This window comes from Schistocerca piceifrons, chromosome 3 (genome assembly GCF_021461385.2).
Source record: "Schistocerca piceifrons isolate TAMUIC-IGC-003096 chromosome 3, iqSchPice1.1, whole genome shotgun sequence".
Lineage (NCBI taxonomy): Eukaryota > Metazoa > Arthropoda > Insecta > Orthoptera > Acrididae > Schistocerca > Schistocerca piceifrons.
Genome location: NC_060140.1, coordinates 736,991,610 through 737,015,338, shown reverse-complemented (window position 1 = coordinate 737,015,338; position 23,729 = coordinate 736,991,610). Strand labels below are relative to the sequence as shown.

The window sequence follows — 23,729 nt, the reverse complement described above, 5'->3', positions numbered from 1 at the left end:
TAGATTATGATCTGCAGCAGCAAATATTTAGTGGTGACATACATTATTCTATTCGTTTTACAGTCACAGGCCTTTGTTATTTTGGAATGAATATAATGTTATTACAGTAATAATTGTAAATTATCTCCAGGCAGCTCCAAATCTGGCTGCAAGCATTTCCACTGGTTCTCAGAGTCCCACAAATGTTCATGCAATGTCAGTGGTGAAATTTTAAATAGGGTATTTTCTTGCAACATGTGGGAGTTTTCTTGATAACAAAGCATTCTCCCAGTAATTCAGAGCACGGGGGAGGAGATGATCTATGAATAATTGAAAAACACAAATAATTAAGATATTTTCAAGTATTTATTGAGGACAATGTCTTGTGGACAGGTAATAGCGGCAGCGGCTGATGGGTGCATGCACTCAGGCAAGTCGTCTTCCACTGCTAATTTGGTTAACATCTGGCACTGCCCCTAGCAGCCAACAAGCCATGATATCAGTTCCCATGTGCACGACACACGTGCCTTTTTTTAGTTGCACAAATGTCTCCCAACCAGGTAATCAGCACACGAATAATTGGGAGTACACTGTAATTGTCTTTAGTTAACCTCGGAAATAAAAATAGATGAGTGCAAATGTCACTGTATGTTGTAGAATGCCATCTTATTGAACTGATGCATTAATAATTTTTCGTCAGTTAACTCCCCTCCCCCCTCTCAACCATAGACTCGTGAATGATTTCACTATAATAATTGGAAAGTATACTATGCAGAAAATAGTGGCACAGTATTTGTCTACTGAATATTGCAATCTACACAGCAATTTTTTTATCACAAAGTGGAATTTCATGGATAGCATATGGGCTGTTGACAAACAATATGCATGGGATCTTTACTGGAAGTTATTTTCACAACTTCCAGTCGCAGAGTACCTTTCCTTAACCCTACCAACATCCAAAACGCATTTGGAATGACATTACATATACATTACATTTCATATACACGATTAACACAGATAAGCTCCTGAATCACAATTGCCCTATGCATCATCATGATGCCATTTTTTCTACATTGCACAGCAGGAAAAGAAAAAAAAAGCCTCTATGGTTTGGGAGGGACAAAGCTTTAGGTGGGGAGCTTGGTGTCGAGCAGCAGTGTATGTGAAGATTTCAATGTACATCTTGAAGTTCATAAAAAAATTGCAGATAGTCATGCAACATGCATATTTATTGTGTACAGCATGATCATACTTATTTTACACACGAAAGAGTAATTTAGTTTATTACTAGAATTGAATAATTGCAATCAACAGGGATTTGTCATATTACACACATTTGTATACTGTGGCTAAGGACCTTTTTCTGGTATTTCTAGAACAACTTTATTTTAAAGTGGCTAACATGTTCCAAATTATTATATTACAGTCTACCCTAAATCACTCATCCACTGGTTCTGTCACTTCATGGTTAACTTATAATACTGCCTTTTCAATATCCTCATGTCGAAACCACAATGAGATCCAAATCTGGAGGCATCAGTGAAGTACAGTGCTTAGTACCACAAGCAAGTTTATTACTCACACAACCATACAGCCAGAACAGAACTGAACTCCTGTACAGTGTGTGCAGATGTTTATACAGACATTGAATATTCCAGAATATACAAACATAATATATTTCAAGAACATCTCAGAAATGATCAATACTAAATAACAAATACTATATGGGGGACAACACATTCGAACTTGTGACCTGTCCCACAGCTTGCAGCATTGCTCTCTGTCCTGGAGAAACAGCAAGCCGATGTTTCAGAAGTTCTGATTACAGCAGCCCGGATCTCGACCTTGTCAGTGGTCCTCTGTATGGTGGTGCTGCCAGATCCTTCATTTGGTTGTATTTTTTTTATCCTCTTAACTGTGCTGAGAACTGAAGGTAGCTTTTCCCATCGAACTTTGGCAATTGTCAAATGGATATTCAGTTTCCTTCGGCCTCCCATCATCAGTTATGCACCTCTCGTCTAATTATGCACCTCTTGACTATTTTAGGGTGTCATATGGAGATTGTGTATGACTTCTGTGGTTTTTTTGATGAAGGGTCTTAATCCTTGACTTCATATGCAACATTTGAGTGACAAAGGATATAATGTAGCCAAAAGTAGTGCTTTAGTTACTTTTGCGATAGTCCCATTCTCCACACAGCCTAAAAATAACAAAGTGACTTGGACTGTGTCTCACTGGTCAGTGCTTTGCATTGTATAGCACTCCTAGTCCTTCACCATCCTGGGTCCTACAAGCCAGCTATCTTGTTTCTTCAGGCTAGGTGTTGAAGTGTTTCCATAGTCATCCTGAGTAGCATCCAGCTGAAACAAAAACAGTAGATCTGTTGTTGTTTCGGTCTCGGAGCAGGAAAAAATGGTGTGGAGGCCTGCTTCGCAGTGTTGTATGTGAATCTAATGACAGGTAGTATTGTATCTCAATCTGTCTGTTCGACATCAGTGTACATCGGGTCCATATTTGCCAGCATCTTATTAAAATGTTCTGTGATGCCATTCGTCTGTGGATGGTAGGTAGTTACCACTCTGTGATAATGTCACAAGGTGGAATTAGCTCTGATGCTAGCCTTGACAGGAAAATCTGATCACAATCAGAGATAATCAGAGAGGATGCTCGTTACTTCAAAATGATGTCTTCTAGAATGAACTTTGGAATTTCTGGAACTTGGTCAGTTGGCACAGCTTTAGAGACAGCATAGCAGGTGAGGTATTCAGTGCACATTATTATCCATAAATTCCCATTTGCTGACTTCAGAAACCTCCCCAAAAGGTCATTTCAAATTTGTTGGAATGGTGTTGCTTCAGGTTGGATTGGTACCAGATACCCCATAGGTAGCTATGGCAAGTGCTTCCGTCAGTGGAATTCCTTACAGTGGCTCACATAGTGTTTACAGATCAATAAATACCTGCACCTGATTCTGTATAGGGCATTCATGGACCCCAGGTGACCAGATGTTGGAGTTTGATGGAAAAACTTCAGGATAGCTGGCCATAGGTGAGCTGGGATGATGACCAATGATTTCTGCTGCTTTTAATCATAGCTCGTCTTATGCATTGCTCCATTATTATCCTTTTGTCTCTCCCTTCTCTTGCAAGGCTTCTTTGGTTTCCAGCAATGCTGGACCTTTCCTCTGTTCAGCAGCAAAATCATTTAATGCAGTGATGACTGATTTCATCCACACTGCTGTGTTCCACCAAAGGAGTCATTGAAAGACTGTCACCACCATTGTGTTTGCAACCTCTTTTATATACCACTGTGACAGTGTACACCTGAAGGGTCAATGCCCATCACCCCAGATGACCTGATGGATCCTTTAGGCTAGTGAGCTCCCAAGAGAGAACGGTGCTCTGTCATAAAAAGTGAGTGGTTTGCCAAATAAATATGGCTAGAACTTGTTGATGGTCCAAACAACTGCAAGACACTTGGTTTCTTTTCATTTTTTTAAATTTTTTTGAGAGTTGTTCATCTCTGGTTTGGAAAATACTCCAGAAGCATAAGCTATCACCTCTTCAACACCTTCCTGAATTTTTAATAGAACTGCCCATGTTCCTAAATTACTTGAGTCAGAATGAAGTTCAGTCTCGGCATTCTTGTCATACAATGCTAGCACTGGGGGAGATATTGGCACATTCTTGAGAACAAAGTAAGATACTTCTCACACCTCATTCCTGGAAAATGTGGCATCTGTCAGCAAGTTACGGCATGTCAAGGAGTCAGAAAAACCTGCTGTCATTTTCTCAGGGTCTGGATGGATTCCATTGCTATTCACGAGGTGCTCCATGATTTTCCTTTCTTGGACAGTGAAGAGGCACTGATTCGGATTTCTATATCTACATGTACATCCATACTCTGCTCGCCACCTGACGGTGTGTGGCGGAGGGTACCTTGAGCACCTCTATCGGTTCTCCCTTCTATTGCAGTCTCGTATTGTTCGTGGAAAGAAGGATTGTCGGTATGCCTCTGTGTGGTCTCTAATCTCTCTGATTTTATCCTCATGGTCTCTTCGCGAGATATACATAGGAGGGGGCAAAAGCCCATACTGAGTTACTAAGCGTCTCTCCTGCAAAATCTTTCACTGGAGTTTCTCTGTCGTCTCCGTAACACTTTCGCGATTACTAAATGATCCTGTAACGAAGCACGCTGCTCTCCATTGGATCTTCTCTCTCTCTCTTCTATCAACCCTATCTGGTATGGATCCCAGACTGGTGAGCAGTATTCAAGCAGTGGGCGAACAAGTGTACTGTAACGTACTTCCTTGTTTTCGGATTGCATTTCCTTAGGATTCTTCCACTGAATCTGTCTGGCATCTGCTTTACCGACGATCAACTTTATATGATCATTCCATTTTAAATCACTCCTAATGCCTACTCCCAGATAATTTATGAAATTAGCTGCTTCCAGTTGCTGACCTCCTATATTGTAGCTAAATGATAAGGGATCTTTCTTTCTATGTATTTGCAGCACAGTACACTTGTCTACACTGAGATTCAATTGCCGTTCCCTGCACCGTCAATTCGCTGCAGATCCTCCTGCATTTCAGTACAATTTTCCATTGTTACAAACTCTTGATATACCACAGCATCATCCGCAGAAAGCCTCAGTGAACTTCCAATGTCATCCACAAGGTAATTTATGTATAATGTGAATAGCAACGATCCTACAACACTCCCCTGCGGCACACCTGAAATCACTCTTACTTCGGAAGACTTCTCTCCATTGAGAATGACATGCTGCGTTCTGTTATCTAGGAACTCTTCAATCCAATCACACAATTGGTCTCATAGTCCATATTTAGGTGGAGACCTGCTGTCTGAACACACTTCAACATTGTTGTCAGTTGGCTTAGATGTGGTGATGTCATTTTGCAGCATCTTCTCTACTTCCTCTTGGATTTTCTGTTGTTCACTCAGTAACATCCTATATGATTGCTTGCTAATTGGTGGACGATCCCTAGTGTTGATATGGAGTTGTATTATTGGCTGCTTGGTCTGTCTTTTCTTCACTCCAGATTTGAAAACATCCGAAGGTTGATGCAGAACGGCTGTCACTCTCCGATGATGTTTCTCGGTCAGGCTAGATCCTATTGACATTTCAATAGTAGCTTCCTTCCTTCGTTGTCTTTTGTCGTAGCAGAGCCTGATCCTTTGTCAAAGGTACTAAGTTGCCCTTCCTGTCCTAAGCACGTACCTTTAGGGATGAGTTGTAGATGTTCTTGGCAGTGACCAAGAGTTCTCATTGACCTCCTACAGTGGTCATGATCATTCGCTGGCATTTCTTTTATGAGCCACTTTTTTGCAAGTGATAAGAGCTTCAGAGTTTTAACTGAGCATCTCAATTGAAGACTGAAACTCATCTCATTGATGATGGCTAGATAATGTTGTCTTCTGCAGCAACATGCAGATTGGAATTTGCTTGTTGGAATAGTTTCGTCAGTCTGGTAGCTCTGACCTTCCACAGTCTGTGACAGCTTGTGATGCCTGCAAGAAATTCAGTTCAAGAATATCATTATGACCACATTTCACTAAAATGATAAATTCGAAAAGCTGTATTGTCTTGATAGTTACTCTTAAATTACGTGTTCCTGTTGGCTGGACCATTTCCCATCAGAAACCTTCAGAAAAAATTCATTGCAGAACATAGCTTTCTTAGCTGACGACAGTAAGGATCCAACATTACAGAAAAAGGAGCCTCTCAAATGGTTAGTGCCCAGACAAGTTGGCAGTCAATGATGTCAGTGAGATTTTGTGACGTCCTGGTGACTTGTCTCCGGAAGATTTTCATGTGCGGCAGTCTCACCTCTGTAGATGCTCGCCTGAATTAGTTTTCCTGAATTCAGCATCTAGGTGTCGGTGTGCTGAGGAGCAATCTCATCCAGGGTTCAGTGACGGGCTTCAGGTAGACTATAATCGTGTGCAGTTGACTGGCCAGAATAGAACTATTGTGCGGTTGACGTCGTATAGTGCAACAACCATCAAACACTTGTCTTCTCTCTCTCTCTCTCTCTCTCTCTCTCTCTCTCTCTCTCTCTCTCTCAGCAATAGTGTAAATGTGTCCAGCAAGATGCACACACTGAAAACATATCAGCATGTTTTTCTCCATTGTATTTTGCTTTGGGGCATCATACTTGGCAGAGGTGTTGGTTGTTCCTAAGTTGTCCACATGCTAGATTGTCATTTGATGGTTGTGACATAAGTTAGAGTTGAAGTCAAGTCTTCCTGGTGTGTTTGTCTATTGGCGGAGCTTTGTGCCAGAGATTGATACACCTCCTCTTCATCATTCTCTGTTACTTTCTAACATGTGAGGTCAGTGTTCATGGCTGCTATCCCTTTTGCACTGGGTGTGATATTTCTGGCTTGCATGCACTGCTGTCTCTCTCCCTTAACTACCTGATACCTGAGAGAGGCAAGTTCATTGTGGTCTTCTTCAACTGTCACATTGTCCACATCCGGCAGTCAGTCATACCTCTTTCTTCCAACTCTTTTCTGTTGCATTTTGTCAGTTTGCTGGTGCCACTTCAAGAATTCCTCTCTGATTATGACATCCTTTACCAGAAGAACCTGTGGTACTTGGCTTTTGTGAGTTCTTTCAGCAAGTGTGAGGTTTTGTCATCCTCTGTCGGTTCCAAGTCACTTACCACCACCACCACCACCACCACCATCACCAGCCGTGACAGTTCACAACAAATGGAATAAAAATTCATAGAATAACTCATTACAAACACGTTTAACGCTCGCATTGGCTACGACATTCGCAGCAGAGCACTGAGAACACTATTGAGTGTTCATTTCACCAAGCAGCGACAGAAAACACACACACACACACACACACACACACACACACACACACACACATATATATATATATATATTTTTTTTTTCCCACATGGAATGTTTCCATCATCATATATATATATATATATATATATATATATATATATATATATAATGGAAGGAAACATTCCACGTGGGAAAAATTATATATAAAAACAAAGATGAGGTGACTTACCGAACAAAAGCGCTGGCAGGTCGATAGACACACAAACATACACACAAAATTCAAGCTTTCGCAACAAACTGTTGCCTCATCAGGAAAGAGGGAAGGAGAGGGGAAGACGAAAGGAAGTGGGATGGATATGTGGATGGATATGTGCGTGTGTGCGAGTGTATACCTGTCCTTTTGTCCCCCTAAGGTAAGTCTTTCCGCTCCCGGGATTGGAATGACTCCTTACCCTCTCCCTAAAACCCACTTCCTTTCGTCTTCCCCTCTCCTTCCCTCTTTCCTGATGAGGCAACAGTTTGTTGCGAAAGCTTGAATTTTGTGTGTATGTTTGTGTTTGTTTGTGTGTCTATCGACCTGCCAGCGCTTTTGTTCGGTAAGTCACCTCATCTTTGTTTTTATATATATATATATATATATATATATATATATATATATATATATATATATATATATGACTGTTGTGCTTGGCAAGCTTTCGGAGCCAATGGCTCCTTCTTGAGGCAGAAGGGTTGAAGGGTGAACGAAAATGACTAGAGAGGTCTAGGAAAAGAGGTAGATTTTGGGAAATTCACCCAAAACCATAGGTCAGGGGAGACTTACCGTCACCTCTCCAGTCCTTTTCCTTTACCTTTCTTCCTTCCCCTTAAACCCTTCTGCCTGAAGGAGGAGCCACTGGCTCTGAAAGCTTGCAGTCACAACAGTCTTTTAAGTGTCTGTGTTCTGCCACCACTTGGTGAGTAGATTTCTTGAAAATTTTACTGATATCTCTGTCCCGGAGGTTTAGAATTACTCTACTTGTACAGGTAGAGTCCAGGCTGAGGTGAAAACATAGTTCATAAAGTGACATAGCAAGCTGTAAACTGAGTCGATAATACAGAAGGGTTTTGGGAACCCCATTTCTAGTACTGAAGCACATGCAAACTTTTTGTGCAGTAAAGCCCAGGCAGAGGCGTAAAATTAGTTTTGTGCTATTTCAGTTTCACATAAGTAAACTATCAATATTTTACTAAGCCATAAAGTTCTTCACACATGAATGACTTGCCCTGCTGTGGTTGGGAAAAGAAGAGAACCAGTGGAAAAATGCTCCTATCAGAGCATAAAAAAGGCAAATATACTCCTGTTAAGACTCTGACTGAAAAAAGTGGTACCAGCTGCCTCATTCTACTTTCCCAGCACCTTTTTGGATAAGTTTTTAAATTAGGACATGCAAAAAAATCACACATTTTGTATGCTGAGGGAGGAGGACCAGTGGCAGGGGGAATGAGATGGAAAAGTAATAAATACTGGAAGATGGTGGACAGTAGTTGTGTTATAGAAAGAGTGAAGGAGACAATGGCGAGGGACACAGTGGCAGTGGAACATAGTTGATAGAGACGGAACAGTGTTAGGAAGAAAGTGAAGGAGACAGTGCCAATGGGAAAGGAGTAAAGAAAAGGAGGAAGTGGAAGTGTGTGAGAGCCAGTAGTAATGAGAGACAGAGTCTATGACAATGATAGGGAGGAAGAGAGAGATAGTGGCATGAGAAGTGACAGAAGTGACAGCAGCAATTGGAAGGAATGAATGACATGGTAGTAGCAATAAAAGAGAGAGAGAGAGAGAGAGAGAGAGAGAGAGAGATGACAGTGAGAGACACACGAAGATATGATGACAGCGAGTTGGGATGAATAAGTGAGAGAGGCCAAGTGGGAGTGGGTGGGTATGAGTGACTTATAGGGATGACCTAGTGGCTGTGAACGACTTGTAGTTAGGGGTGCTTGTGGGAATGAGAGGTGAGTTGTAAAGAATTTCAACATGTTTGCATGCCATAATATTTGGGAAAATTTTTAAAGATGCAGATGAAGTTATAAAGAGGCAGTGTGTTTTAAACAAGAACATATTTGCCTTTTTTTGTGCTCTGATAGGAGTATTTTTCCACTGGTTCTCTTTTTCCCCCACACACAAGGTGAATGTTTCTCTCTTATTTAATTCGTGTTTCCTGCAGGAATGCCTACCTCCATTAAACTTTCTGGGAATTATTTTCACTGAACAGGTCTGCACACTGTATAGTTGAGGCATATGGGAATAGACAAGCATGTAGATAAAACATAAGTATACACTTGGTGTGTGCGTGTGAGAGAGAGAGAGAGAGAGAGAGAGATATGAATACTTGTATTTGCATTATTACCAGTGCTGGCAGAATCATGTTGGCACTCATCAAATTAGTAATTGTGTACTTAAGTGAAATATTACTACTTTTAGATACAGACAGTGAAGTAGAAGATTACTTGCCGGAGCAGACGGGGGAAAATTTGGCACTGCTACAGCAAGCAGGAGAACCAGTTGAAGATGAACAGCAGGATGATTCTGTTATTCCAGAGGAGTTTGGACTTGAACTAGAGATGAGTGGTAATGATCCAACAGGTCAGCATGATTATATTCTCTGAGGAAATGTTGAACTATTTCATTTACTTTGGCCCCCCACACACTCTGTTTCTGCTGGAAAACAGGATCAAATTACAGTTTCAAGAAAAACATCTGTTACTGGCTGATCTTAACAAAACATGCACTCCCACTTTCCACTTACTGCCTCACCGTAGTCCGGGGATTGAACTGAAATTTAACAACCAGTGAAAAAAGATTTATTGACGAGTTTTAATCACTTATTTGTATCAGTCATGTGTATTTCATCTGTCAGTTACATCATGTCCCCAACAAAATTTACGCACATTGTCACCGTTAATGTCAGAGAAGATTTCTAGTGTTGTGTACCATATAAGCAGCATATACAAATTTATAAAATAACACACATTCACTATGCTACCCTGAATTATAGAATGATAATACTTGTGAATCATTATCAGTCAAGACCAGTATTAACAGAGCATACAGCAAAAACGTTGCAGAAATTCTAGATTACTCTGTGCACAGCAGTCTACTAAATGATAGCTCAGTACTATGCAGACATTTAAGCTTCATTATACAACAGAAACTTCAGAAACAAAGAATGCAGGAAGAAGTGTGTGAAGTGCCCTTCAGTTCTACTGATCACAGAATTCCTCTAAAGTACTTTCATAATCTTGATGTGCTTGTACTAGACATTTCTGGTCCCTCTGTTTCTAACATACACCTTGCATTCCATCAGGTACCATTGATTCTGTGAATGTTCAGGATATCATGCTAACCATTATGTTGACATGCAAAACTCACTTACACTTAAAGTAATTTCTTACTGAAAATAAGAACAGCAAGCAGTCACTGTTGATTGTACTCATTCAGAATGGAGCTAGTAGTGATTTTTAACTGACGGGGTAATCTTCACTCAGATATATTCAAATATCCACCATCTCTTGATGTCAGTTTTTTACAAGACTTCATGTTTGTACAAAGACCATTTTCAAATGCAGTGCAGTGTGAAATCTGTGCAATTTTTCCCATAAATTTCTTCTAGTTTGTAGATCATATCGCAATGGAAAATGATAAACAAACATTTGTCTTTTATTATCATTACTTATTTTACCAATGTTTTGATCAGTATTGTAGGTAGCAGTCATAAGGGTACTTATTACCACTGGGGCAGGTAACTGTCAAATTTACTGTCTTTACACCTGCCCCTATAATTCCTTAAAATGTATGTATGTAACATTCTTCATATGATTGAATATCAAGAGTTGAGTGGAAGAGTGCTGAGGCTCTTCATTGATAGTAATTTAAGATTTAATTTTAATGGCTCACATCAGAGAATCAGGAGAGAACTGCTTATGTGAAGCAGTGCTTTTCTCAGTACATTCGTTGCCAGTTAGGACAGGTCAGTAGATGTGCCTTCAATGGAAGTGTTTATAGATGAATATGGTGGGCAGCCTTGTGACCTCAATGTGTTCCATATCCTGTACCATTGCCAGCTGAGACAATGAGATTATGTAGCCATCATCAGCTTCAATATGGGAATGCTGCCTTACTATCCTGATAGGCCCTCATGTCATTTTACAATATGACATTATCTTTGATAGAAAATAATTATATGGGAAGCAAAATTCTACAGACATACTATCATACTATGCAAATATATTTCTGTATACTTATATAATAGAAGGAAACATTCCACGTGGGAAAAATTATATATAAAATCAAAGATGAGGTGACTTACCGAACGAAAGCGCTGGCAGGTCGATAGACACACAAACAAACACAAACATACACACAAAATTCAAGCTTTCGCAACAAACTGTTGCCTCATCAGGAAAGAGGGAAGGAGAGGGGAAGACGAAAGGAAGTGGGTTTTAAGGGAGAGGGTAAGGAGTCATTCCAATCCCGGGAGCGGAAAGACTTACCTTAGGGGGAAAAAGGACAGGTATACACTCGCACACACGCACATATCCATCCACACATACAGACACAAGCAGACATATTTAAAGACATATTTAAAGACAAAGAGTCTTTGTCTTCAAATATGTCTGCTTGTGTCTGTATGTGTGGATGGATATGTGCGTGTGTGCGAGTGTATACCTGTCCTTTTTTCCCCCTAAGGTAAGTCTTTCCGCTCCCGGGATTGGAATGACTCCTTACCCTCTCCCTTAAAACCCACTTCCTTTCGTCTTCCCCTCTCCTTCCCTCTTTCCTGATGAGGCAACAGTTGTTGCGAAAGCTTGAATTTTGTGTGTATGTTTGTGTTTGTTTGTGTGTCTATCGACCTGCCAGCGCTTTCGTTCGGTAAGTCACCTCATCTTTGATTTTATATATAATTTTTCTGTATACTTATTTTAACAGTAGATGCTTTTAAAGTTGTATGCAGATTATCTGTTTAATTAGCAATTTCTATGTAAACTGAGTACTTTTTCATCATGTTTAATTGACTGTTCATTTTTGTAGCCCCAGATTCGTTGGTGACACAGACTTCTTTTGTAACTGGAATGAATGCAATGCCGTCCCACGAGGAGGGAAGTACAGATGGTCTCGACATCAGTGACTTTGATTTGTCAGCACCACCATCACAGCATGGAACTAACGGTGGTGATCTGCGCACAAAACAAGAACTAGAAATTGAACATTCAGACACAGATGAGGATGACATTGGAGAAATTCATTTTCAGAGTTCACACTTCAATGGTGACAGCTCTGAAGAAGAAGAAGAGAAGGACTTCGTGCAGGGTCTTAGCTTTGATGCTGCCGAAGCAGACAAGACTGCAGGTCATCCAAGCAAGGCCACTGTGAGTGGAGGCCTGAGTGATATCTTGACATCAACTGCTGTGCAGGCTGTGGCGAGAAACATTGCAGATATTACTGCGATGGGACAGAGCTTAATTTCTACTGTGATAGGCACAGGTGCAGCTTCAGCTCAAGAAGCCAGTGCCCAAACTCCTCGGCAGCAGTCTAATGTTTCTTCTGTGAAAATCTCTGATCAGTGTTCCTCCTCATCTTCAGACAGTGATGACTTCGAGATGATTTCACAGGATGATCTCTCGTAACACATACTGCTCTATTTCATGGGTATGTTGTGTCCTTTTAATAGCTGATCTTTATTTTGTAATATTTGCCCACTAATTGTATAAGTGGGGACAATTAATTTACAAAACTAGAAATATTTATACCAAAATAATTATTTTTTATTTCAGGACTTTTTGACAAAATTCAGTATTCTGAATACAAATTGTATTACATGATGATTTTTGTAACTTGCAGCAGTTGTAATCTAGAACCCAATAAAGTACTTAAAAATTTGTTGTGCCGTATATGCTGCAACAAATTATGCTTAAGTAAGAAATAAACCTTTTCCCTTTCAGTGAAATTTGGACAATATGAATAATAAACTGAATGTGATGTGTTGCAAAAAAAAAAAAGATAGAAATTAGTATTTTTCCAATTTCTATAAGATTGAATGTTTTAGTAGATTGAATATTAAAAAAGATTGTAAATATGTAAATACTCGTGGAAAAATACTTGTTATTGCTGCTGTGCTTAGTGTTATGATTTTTGAGTGTTCCTTATGAATGTGAGATATTTTCCTGAATTGCTTGTGTCATTGTGATACTTTTAACATATCTTTTTATCAGATGAATTTATACAGCAGCACTCCAAAAGTCTGTCTGTAATTTATATTATGACAGTCTGTTTTGGGTAGCAGTATTTCTGTTATTTTTTTTAAACTTTTAGATCTGTTGAGTGTACATGTTGCTGCAGTATTGTTGTTTCCACTTTTTTTATCAATAGTTACAGAGTAATTGACTGGTCCTATGGTATATCAATTTTTCTTAAGTGGAAGAAAATCTTTATATATTGCAGAGAATTTTATTAGTGTTCCAGCATAGAAAGTAAAATGAATCACTCTCTCTGGAATTTGAAGTACATGCTCCATATCCTCTCCTTTTCAAAAGCAGTGTGTAACTTATTTTTAAAAAAGTGTAATTCGTGTATTTTTTATTATAAGTGTGAAGTGAAAATGTTACCTGTAATTTTGTTGTAATACAGAATAAGTATTTGCTGTGATTGAAATATTTGTAAGAAAATAAAAGCTAATTTATTGAACTGTACATATATATCAGTTAAGTTGCCTCTTAAAGATTATTGTTCGTACACACCCTGTAACTATCATTCTCTTCCCCACACACACACACACACACACACACACACACACACACACACACCTTCCCCTCTTCCACCCAATTTCTGTTGAAAAATGTAGTGCACTAAACACACAAGGTGGTACACTCAAATTATTTTCATCAGAAACAGAAAAAATATGTAAAGATAACATCCGAGGTGCAAATATACTTCTTGAGTTTGCAGCTGTATAACATTGTGAAAATGTTACTGTATTCAGGGTGTATTTGTAGAAGAGGAAAAAAAATTCCCAGTTAAAAAATACACTTTCTCCCAGATGAAAATACACTTTTTCTGTGCTAAGTAGCAGTATACTTTTCCTCGGAACTGTAAAACTTAAGCTTTCAGTGGTTGTGTTTTTATACACCGGCGTAGAATTTCCCGGCACTTTAGAAAACGAAACTTGGGGGGAAAAAAACGCGTTTTGGAAAGATGTCTGATATGCAGCAACATGAACAGGGGTGTAAGCCAGTCTTACCTCATGTCAAACGATCTCGCCAGCTGACGAGCGGATATTCAGAGCATAGGACACGAGATGTAGTCAGCCAATCGCAACATAACTGTTAAGTAGTGCGAACACACAAATAGAAAAGATAATGGTTTAAATTAATATACATAGTGTTGCTACAAGAAAAGAAAAGCTTTCACATGTAATATTGTTCTCTAAGATTAATAAGCTGCAAGAGAAGCTAAGCTTTCACACATAAAGTTGGTATTTTTTGCGCGCGTTACGCTTTGAGGTATATCACACAAATGTGCCAGTAAAATTTTTGACGATTACGTAAATGTCTGGTCTTCTGGGCTCAAAATTATTCTAAATGGTCATCCTCAAAGAGTTGATTTTTGAATGAGAGTCAAACGCTCTGTGACTTAAGAAATTCAACATACATTCGAGCACAGAGTTGATCTTGCGGAAAAGGAAATTTACTTTGAAAGTAACAGTTTTCAAACTACCATTCAAATATTTTTCCATGACCTGATAGAAATAGGTTCGCTTCAACAGTTGCCAGAGGGAGCCAGATGTCACTGCGCTTGCACAGCTACAATGACGCAGGAAGCCCATACATTTGTACAAGTAAATCATTAAGAGATCTTACATTGTCACAAAAGAAACAAGACATTAGAGGATGCTCCAAGAGCATGGGAGTTTGGTGAACCATACTAAAATGCATAATTCGGCTTAAAGTGCACTTTATGTCCAGATTCAGATGTAAATTTTCTTGGAGCACCAGTACCGTACTGTATTACCTCATGTTTGGTTTTTATTATGGCATAATGCCATACGTGCTAGAAGATGAAAACGTGCACTTGCAGCACAGTTGAAACTAGCCAACAGAGTGAAATTAAACACACTGCCTCAGTAGAAAAGATTAATAAGTCAAATTTCTTTAACAAACTGACAAAAATAACTTCATTGTTCTGCAAGGCAATTAATGCTTGACCGTCAGAAAGGTGGAAATAAAATCTGCAACTAGTAACATATTTTATACTTAAGTAATTATGTGAATGTATTTTAATTCCCTTGATAGCTCCCGGCCACAGAAATCACTTTTGTTTCCATTTGATATGAGAGCAATAAACGAAAATGAAAGAGCAAAATCACTTAATGTTAACACGGGTCACGTGGAGACTACCACCTCCCCACTACAAATGGTTCAAATAGCTCTGAGCACTATGGGACTTAACTTCTGAGATCATCAGTCTTCTAGACTTAGAACCACTTAAACCTAACTAACCTAATGACATCACACACATCCATGCCCGAGGCAGGATTCGAACCTGCGACCGTAGCGGTCGCACGGTTCCAGACTGAAGCGCCTAGAACCGCTCGGCTACACCGGCCGGCTCCCCACTATAACTCGGACTGCTCTGTGCATCGGGTCCGGATCTAGGATATTACCGAACCGGGGCAATATTAGATAGTGGTGCTCCCCCTCCCTCGAACGTTTGAATCAGGACGCCAAAAATGTAAAAAATCGACCTTTCAAGAATATCTTCATTTTTTTGCGCACATTTTTCTGAAGAGTCTGATACATAAAACATATATGTTTGAGGGAACGTAAGACATGTTATTTGGTCATAAGTGTGCCAAAGTGCAGTGCCACGCCTCTTCACACAGCATTCTTCCATCGCACGTCTTTGTATTTCGGTCTGTGGAATTCAAACGTGCAATATATAAAAAAAAAAAAAAAACTCGCAATTAATAGTGGATGGGATTACTTGTAACCGGAAGAACAGGAACTCTCCAAAAGATTTGCAGTCTTTACTGCCTATTAGCTAATAACTTGCGGTTTTGTGTGACGTAAAATTAAATGTAGGATACATAAAACCAGTAACGACGAGATAGACAGTACACATTTCTTCTATCTTTAAGTCCTAGCATTTTTTCCTCTTTTTATCTTGCCACTGCTTTATATGGCATACTTTCCTTTCTGGTGAAGAATCTATTACCTCATCAAAGTTTTGCTACATGAATAAACGAAATGTCGTTATCTAAAACTAGAAAAGCTGTTAATACAAATAGTACCCAAGACTGGTGTGGTTTCTCGATCTGATTATGTATATTTTGTCATTGTCTGCTAGATAAAACGGAATAGGCCTGCCTAATGTTGCAGCAATTGTTACACACACCAAACAAACGAGACTGTTTTGGGACAAATGGTCATTTTTATAATGCGACAGAATATAATTAACGAAGTACCAAGATCAAATGCCTATTTGGCCAACTACAAGCAAAAAGTTTTACATTAGGAAACAGTTTCACATTTCATTCAAACTCTCTAGCTTCTGAAGCATGAGATCGAAAAGTGTTAGTACGAAATTTTTATATAAATTTGGAATCGTCACATTCTTCCATAATTTGTGAGAGACCCCGTTTCTTTTTCTTCCTCGTTCTAACAGTCTTGTCATCACTAATTCTGTAACTATTCCTGCCAGTGTCAAAACTTATTCTCCGGTTAACTTCACTAACCCTGCCACAATCACCGATTTAGTTATCCCTCATTTATTCTCCGTGTTTGTACAACGCATTTTCTGCGATGCTCTCAGAATAGAACTTGCCCTTACTATTGTAGCGGTCTGGTTAAAAATTTTCTGTCAAAATTTCATCTTCTTGGATACACGGAGAAGATAATATGTAATCATCGTTACCTGTTATTCCTGTTAGTCGTTTATTTCCACTCTGGTAGTCTAGATCTATGGGTTTCAGCAGTAATTATAAGAACGCTGATAATTTGCAAACCCAGTCAACCCACATAAACAGCAATTGGCATTCACCCATTTGGCATTATTCCGCTCAGCTCGTTTAGCCCCATCCCCTTTTGTCTGCCAGAAAGTTTATTTCTAGATGTGACAGTGATTCCTCTGGCAGAGACATCACGTGCACTATGCATGTTTTCAAAACTCAACTTATGATTCATTCAGAAATGAACTTAGAAGTTGTTCAAAAACCAACAAGGATGCGTTTCAAAATTATATGAATAATCGATAGACCAACGTGCGCTGGATGCTAGGCGCTTTGTGAAACATGGCCTTTTTCCTCCCTGAAATTGCCGCCCAGGCCAAGTATCCCAGTGTATCCCCGCTCCGAGCCTGTTGCGCATATTGAATCTCACAGCTTAGGCGCACCAGTAAAATTTTTTCGTATAGCATCTGGCTGCTTGCTGCTATTGCTTATACTGCCATACTTCTGTAGCCAGAATCGGGAGAAGGTACTACTCGTACGCAACTCAACTGCGCATGTGTGTGAGCTCACTCGCAGCCGCTCAAACGAATCTAAAGCCTACTTTACACGACGACACTGGGTTGCGCCACTCATTGCGTGGAATGAGTTGCACGCAAATGGTTTCATATTTGACTGTCGACACGGCGAAACCAGTATACACTGCAGTTTTGTGGGTTCCAGAGTCGTGTCTGAAATGAAAGTTTTGGCAGGTGCATGTTGCATGAGCTGGGATGGAGTTAAAACTTGTTGCGTGGAATCGTTGCATAAGAAAAAAAATAAGAAACGTGTTTCGATTTGTGACTGGATGAAGAAAAATCAGCATTATCAGTTAATGCCATTCTTGTGGACCTCAGCAAGGCATTTGACTCTGTCAGTCACAGGATACTACTAGAAAAACTGCACTGCTATGGTATTAGAGGCTCAGAACTATTTCTGATCAGATCCTATCTGAGCGACAGAAAATAAATTGTGCATTTTAGCAATATGAGGTCAAATATCTTGGATATCTTGCAGGGTGTACCACAAGGCTCTGTGTTTGGACCTTTACTTTTTATAATATATGTAAATGACTTGCCCAGCACCATGTTATGTAAATCCACACTCTATGCAGATAACACAACTTTTGTTACAGCAGGGGAAGATTTAGGAAAATTAAACGAGGAAAGTGAGGCTCTTCTCAGAGCAGCCATCAAGTGGTTCCAACACAATGACTTGCATATAAATCATGATAAAACTGTAAATATTCTCTTTAGCTTGTGTGTTAAGAGTGATAAGATTGATTGTGTCTCAGCTAAACTACTTGGGATCCATCTCGACTCAAAATTATCGTGGAAGAGTCATACCGATTATATTTGTACTAAGTTAGCACATGTGACATATTTGTTAGGTAAACTAAGGTCATGTGTTAGTGGTAAGTTATTACTCAATGTATACTATCCCCTTTTCCACACCCATTTAACATATGCCACTTTGTTGTGGGGAAACTCACCCGCAGCAAAACAAGTTTTCATTTGGCAAAAGAAGGCAGTCAGTTGCATCCATGGAGTCAGAAATAACAAGTCTTGTAGACCATATTTCAAAAATCTAAAAATACTTACAGTTGCAGCCCTCTTTATACTAAGATGTCTGATACACAAAAGAAAACCAACACAGTCACGAACTTCGACAATCTATCCATCACCATGACACACATATAAAACAGCAAATTGACATCCCAGTTGCTAGACTAAAGAAAACTCAAGATAGTTACAGGTACATGGGAGTAAAACTATTTAACATGTTGCCAATAGAGGCACATAATGTGCCACTTGGTTTAAGAATCATGAAAGAAGGTTGTATACATGGAAGAACCCTGGAGATACTAAAAGGTATCAGATAGATTATATAATGGTAAGACAGAGATTTAGGAACCAGGTTTTAAATTGTAAGACATTTCCAGGGGCAGATGTGGACTCTGACCACAATCTATTGGTTATGACCTGTAGATTAAAACTGAAGAAGCTGCAAAAAGGTGGGAATTTAAGGAGATGGGACCTGGATAAACTGAAAGAACCAGAGGTTGTACAGAGTTTCAGGGAGAGCATAAGGGAACAATTGACAGGAATGGGGGAAAGAAATACAGTAGAAGAAGAATGGGTAGCTTTGAGGGATGCAGTAGCGAAGGCAGCAGAGGATCAAGAAGGTAAAAATACGAGAGCTAGTAGAAATCCTTGGGTAACAGAAGAAATATTGAATTTAATTGATGAAAGGAGAAAATATAAAAATGCAGTAAATGAAGCAGGCAAAAAGGAATACAAATGTCTCAAAAATCAGATCGACAGGAAGTGCAAAATGGCTAAGCAGGGATGGCTAGAGGACAAATGTAAGGATGTAGGGGCCTGTCTCACTAGGGGTAAAATAGATACTGCCTACAGGAAAATTAAAGAGACCTTTGGAGATAAGAGAACGACTTGTATGAATATCAAGAGCTCAGATGGAAACCCAGTTCTAAGCAAAGAAGGGAAAGCAGAAAGGTGGAAGGAGTATATAGAGGGTCTATACAAGGGCGATGTACTTGAGGACAATATTATTGAAATGGAAGAGGATGTAGATGAAGATGAAATGAGAGATATGATACTGCGTGAAGAGTTTGACAGAGCACTGAAAGACCTGAGTCGAAACAAGGCCCCCGGAGTAGACAACATTCCATTGGAACTACTGACGGCCTTGGGAGAGCCAGTCCTGACAAAACTCTACCATCTGGTGAGCAAGATGTATGAAACAGGCGAAATACCCTCAGACTTCAAGAAGAATATAATAATTCCAATCCCAAAGAAAGCAGGTGTTGACAGATGTGAAAATTACCGAACAATCAGTTTAATAAGTCACAGCTGCAAAATACTAACACGAATTCTTTACAGACGAATGGAAAAACTAGTAGAAGTCAACCTTGGGGAAGATCAGATTGGATTCCGTAGAAACACTGGAACACGTGAGGCAATACTGACCTTACGACTTATCTTAGAAGAAAGATTAAGGAAAGGCAAACCTACGTTTCTAGCATTTGTAGACTTAGAGAAAGCTTTTGACAATGTTGACTGGAATACTCTCTTTCAAATTCTAAAGGTGGCAGGGGTAAAATACAGGGAGCGAAAGGCTATTTACAATTTGTACAGAAACCAGATGGCAGTTATAAGAGTCGAGGGACATGAAAGGGAAGCAGTGGTTGTAAAGGGAGTAAGACAGGGTTGTAACCTCTCCCCGATGTTATTCAATCTGTATATTGAGCAAGCAGTTAAGGAAATAAAAGAAAAACTCGTAGTAGGTATTAAAATTCATGGAGAAGAAATAAAAACTTTGAGGTTTGCCGATGACATTGTAATTCTGTCAGAGACAGCAAAGGACTTGGAAGACCAGTTGAATGGAATGGACAGTGTCTTGAAAGGAGGATATAAGATGAACATCAACAAAAGCAAAACAAGGATAATGGAATGTAGTCTAATTAAGTCGGGTGATGCTGAGGGAATTAGATTAGGAAATGAGACACTTAAAGTAGTAAAGGAGTTTTGCTATTTGGGGAGCAAAATAACTGATGATGGTTGAAGTAGAGAGGATATAAAATGTAGACTGGCAATGGCAAGGAAAGCGTTTCTGAAGAAGAGAAATTTGTTAACATCGAGTATAGATTTAAGTGTCAGGAAGTCGTTTCTGAAAGTATTTGTATGGAGTGTAGCCATGTATGGAAGTGAAACATGGACAATAAATAGTTTGGACAAGAAGAGAATAGAAGCTTTCGAAATGTGGTGCTACAGAAGAATGCTGAAGATTAGATGGGTAGATCACATAACTAATGAGGAAGTATTGAATAGGATTGGGGAGAAGAGAAGTTTGTGGCACAACTTGACCAGAAGAAGGGATCGGTTGGTAGGACATGTTCTGAGGCATCAAGGGATCACCAATTTATTATTGGAGGGCAGCGTGGAGGGTAAAAGTCGTAGAGGGAGACCAAGAGATGAATACACTAAGCAGATTCAGAAGGATGTAGGTTGCAGTAGGTACTGGGAGATGAAAAAGCTTGCACAGGATAGAGTAGCATGGAGAGCTGCATCTAACCAGTCTCAGGACTGAAGACCACAACAACAACAATGTGTCACTAAATGAGTTTAAAAATGTCACAAAGAAATGGCTTAGAGAAAAAGCTTCTTACACAATAGAATAGTTTATAATGTGCACTAAAGATTTTAAGTACCGGTACTAATATAGTTTCACTCAGATTACACTTATGCATGTAAATATAATGCAAATACCTTGTGCAGCATCAAGGACAAATTTTTGTATCTTATTAGACAATAATGATCTACAATATATTACACCATTTCTGTTACTTATGTAAACTGTATATGTACACAAATGACGACATCAATTGCATTTTTAGTGCCTAAAGATGGATAATAAAATAAATAAATAAATAAAAAGACGTCAGCTCGGTTGCTCAGCATTCTTGCTGAAATAATTTGTAATGGAAGACACAAGAAGTTCTTTTAATTATCGTAGAATGTCACCTGAACTGTTCATGTTTCTTCTAAATAAAGTTAATTATGTGATAGGGAATAAAGATACTGTAATGCATGACGCACTTCGCCAGAACTGAAATTACATATCGCATTGCGTGCATTACAATCGAGAACACTCGACATGATATAAGATGCGGATTTAGTTGGCGATGGCTCTTTTTCATTAACACCAATAATTATTAACATTAACAGTAATAATTATTAACATTAACAGCAGTAATTATTCGAACAGGTCGCATTAAGAATAGAATGGTTTGCAAACTACTCTCTTGAAGATAGATCTGTACAGTGGCAATATTTCAAAATTCAAACATATGTGAATGGGGAGCACTGCTGCGACGTTTTAAGTAGATGAATATTGAATAAAGAATGCAGCTTCTTGATTTTTGTAGCCTTACCTCCTGTCAACAATATTTCTTAAAAAAAAAAGAGTCGGTCAACTCGAACGATGGGATTTTAGTCTTGTAGATGAGGGCATTTCCACAGCAAGAATTACATTTGCTTGCATTTTTCTTAATTTAGTTGTATATGTGCTTCTAATTCAATGAATTTTTCCCTGCAGCTCATATACGTTATGATCGCACTTGAAGGACTCATGAGCAGCAATATATTACTTATTTATGTAATCAGCATCACTGAAATCCCACAAACACCTATGCAATGCGTAGATATCCAAAAAGCAAACATTATTCTCCGTTCCTCACTGCATATTTCAGTTTACCTACACACTACAAACACACATAACCTCAAAATTCATGCAACTAGTGTCGCCAAAGTTGAAACACGCCAAAAGTGTTTAAGCCTAATTTACACAAGGACACTAAGTTGCAGGCAATTGTGCTACTGGCCACTGCACATGCACGTCGCGCATTTGTGCGACTTTTTGGTGAAACTAAACACTTTCGGCATGTTCTAACTTTGGCGACACTAGTTGCATGAGTTTTGAGGTTATGTGTGTCCGTAGAGTGTAGCCAAACCGAAATATGAAGTGGGGAACAGAGAATAATGTTTGCTTTTTGGATATCTAAGCTTTACATAGGTGTTTGTAGGATTTCAGTAACGCCAATTGCAAAAATAGCATGTGCCGCTGAGACCGTCATGTGCAATCAATCATAACATAGATGCTTTGACAATATCTGAGGTGCAGGGCAAAATTTATTGAGTTTGCAGCACATATAAAACTGAATTAAGAAAAATACAAACAAGACCCCCTCCGACCACTCCTGAACTCACCGTCCCTGTCCGTCCTTTGGACGCCCCCACCCCTCCTGGCAATTCCCTTCTCCCCCCCCCCCCCCCCCCACACACCGCTGAGGACATCATCAGGTTCCTCGCCATTGTCCTGCAAAACTTCCACCCTTTCCAGCGCCCTCACACCCTCCAACAGGTCTCCCTCGCTGCCCGTTCCGTCTTCCACCTAAAAATGTATGCCACCTACTCCCACAACCAGGCCCACTTCACCTTCCCTCGTCTCAACACCCCATCTAAATCCCTGTCATGGCGCGACAGCACCGTATCCTGTTCAACAACATCCGTTCCCTTCCCGCCAACAAGAACCTCTTCATGCACACCCTTGCCACTCACCACGTGGATGCCTTCCTCCTCAATGAAACCTTCCTCCAACCCCACCACACCGTCCACACTTCGCCCTACATTCTCCACCACTCCGATAATCCCCTCCCGATTGTGCGTGGCAGAGTTGCCATTGACCACCACCGCCAGATCCCAGTTCGGCTCCAACCTCTCCTTCCCGACCCCACTGAACACCTGATCCTTAGTCTCTTCTTCCCCGCCCTTAACATCACCTGTGCCACCGTCTATGTCCGCCCTAACGCCCCTATTCCTTTCAACTTCCTCTCCCACATTGATCATACCTTCTCCTCCTACGTGATCGCCGCCGACCTCAACATCCATAGTCGCTCCGCCACCCAGTTACGGCGGTGGCATCGGTTCCTCTCCACCCTCCAAGGCGACCTCGTCCGCTTCCCCAGCACACCCGCCCCAAATCCAACTCCATTCCCGATGTCATCCTCTCCTCCCCCAACCTCCTTGGCCGCATAGTGGTGGATGTTCTGGACCCCATTGGTAGCGACCATCTCCCTGTCCTCCTTACAGTTTCAGACGGTTGTCGCCCCCGCCCCAACCCTCATAATGACCCTCCCCTGAAGTACGTCCATGACTATTACTGTACCGACTGGAATGCCTACCGGGATACCCTCTCCACCCGGGTCGAATGCCACCCCTTCACCTACCACCACCCTGACGATGTTACTCATGCTGCCTCCTTTCTCCAGCAGACCTTGTCTGATGCCGTGGAGGCCCACGTCCCTACTGTCGCCATCCACCCC

The 23,729-nt window shown here is 40.1% G+C and overlaps 1 protein-coding gene across 1 annotated transcript in view; it reads left to right on the top strand.

The window, feature by feature from the left end:
* LOC124789805 (reticulophagy regulator 3-like) overlaps positions 1–12,837 on the top strand; it is a 35,737-nt gene extending 22,900 nt beyond the window's left edge. Inside the window, 2 exon segments of the mRNA XM_047257286.1 lie at positions 9,271–9,432; positions 11,878–12,837. Of these exon segments, the coding sequence (XP_047113242.1) occupies positions 9,271–9,432; positions 11,878–12,473 (758 nt within the window). The 3' untranslated portion in view covers positions 12,474–12,837.
* The last annotated feature ends 10,892 nt before the right edge of the window (positions 12,838–23,729 follow it).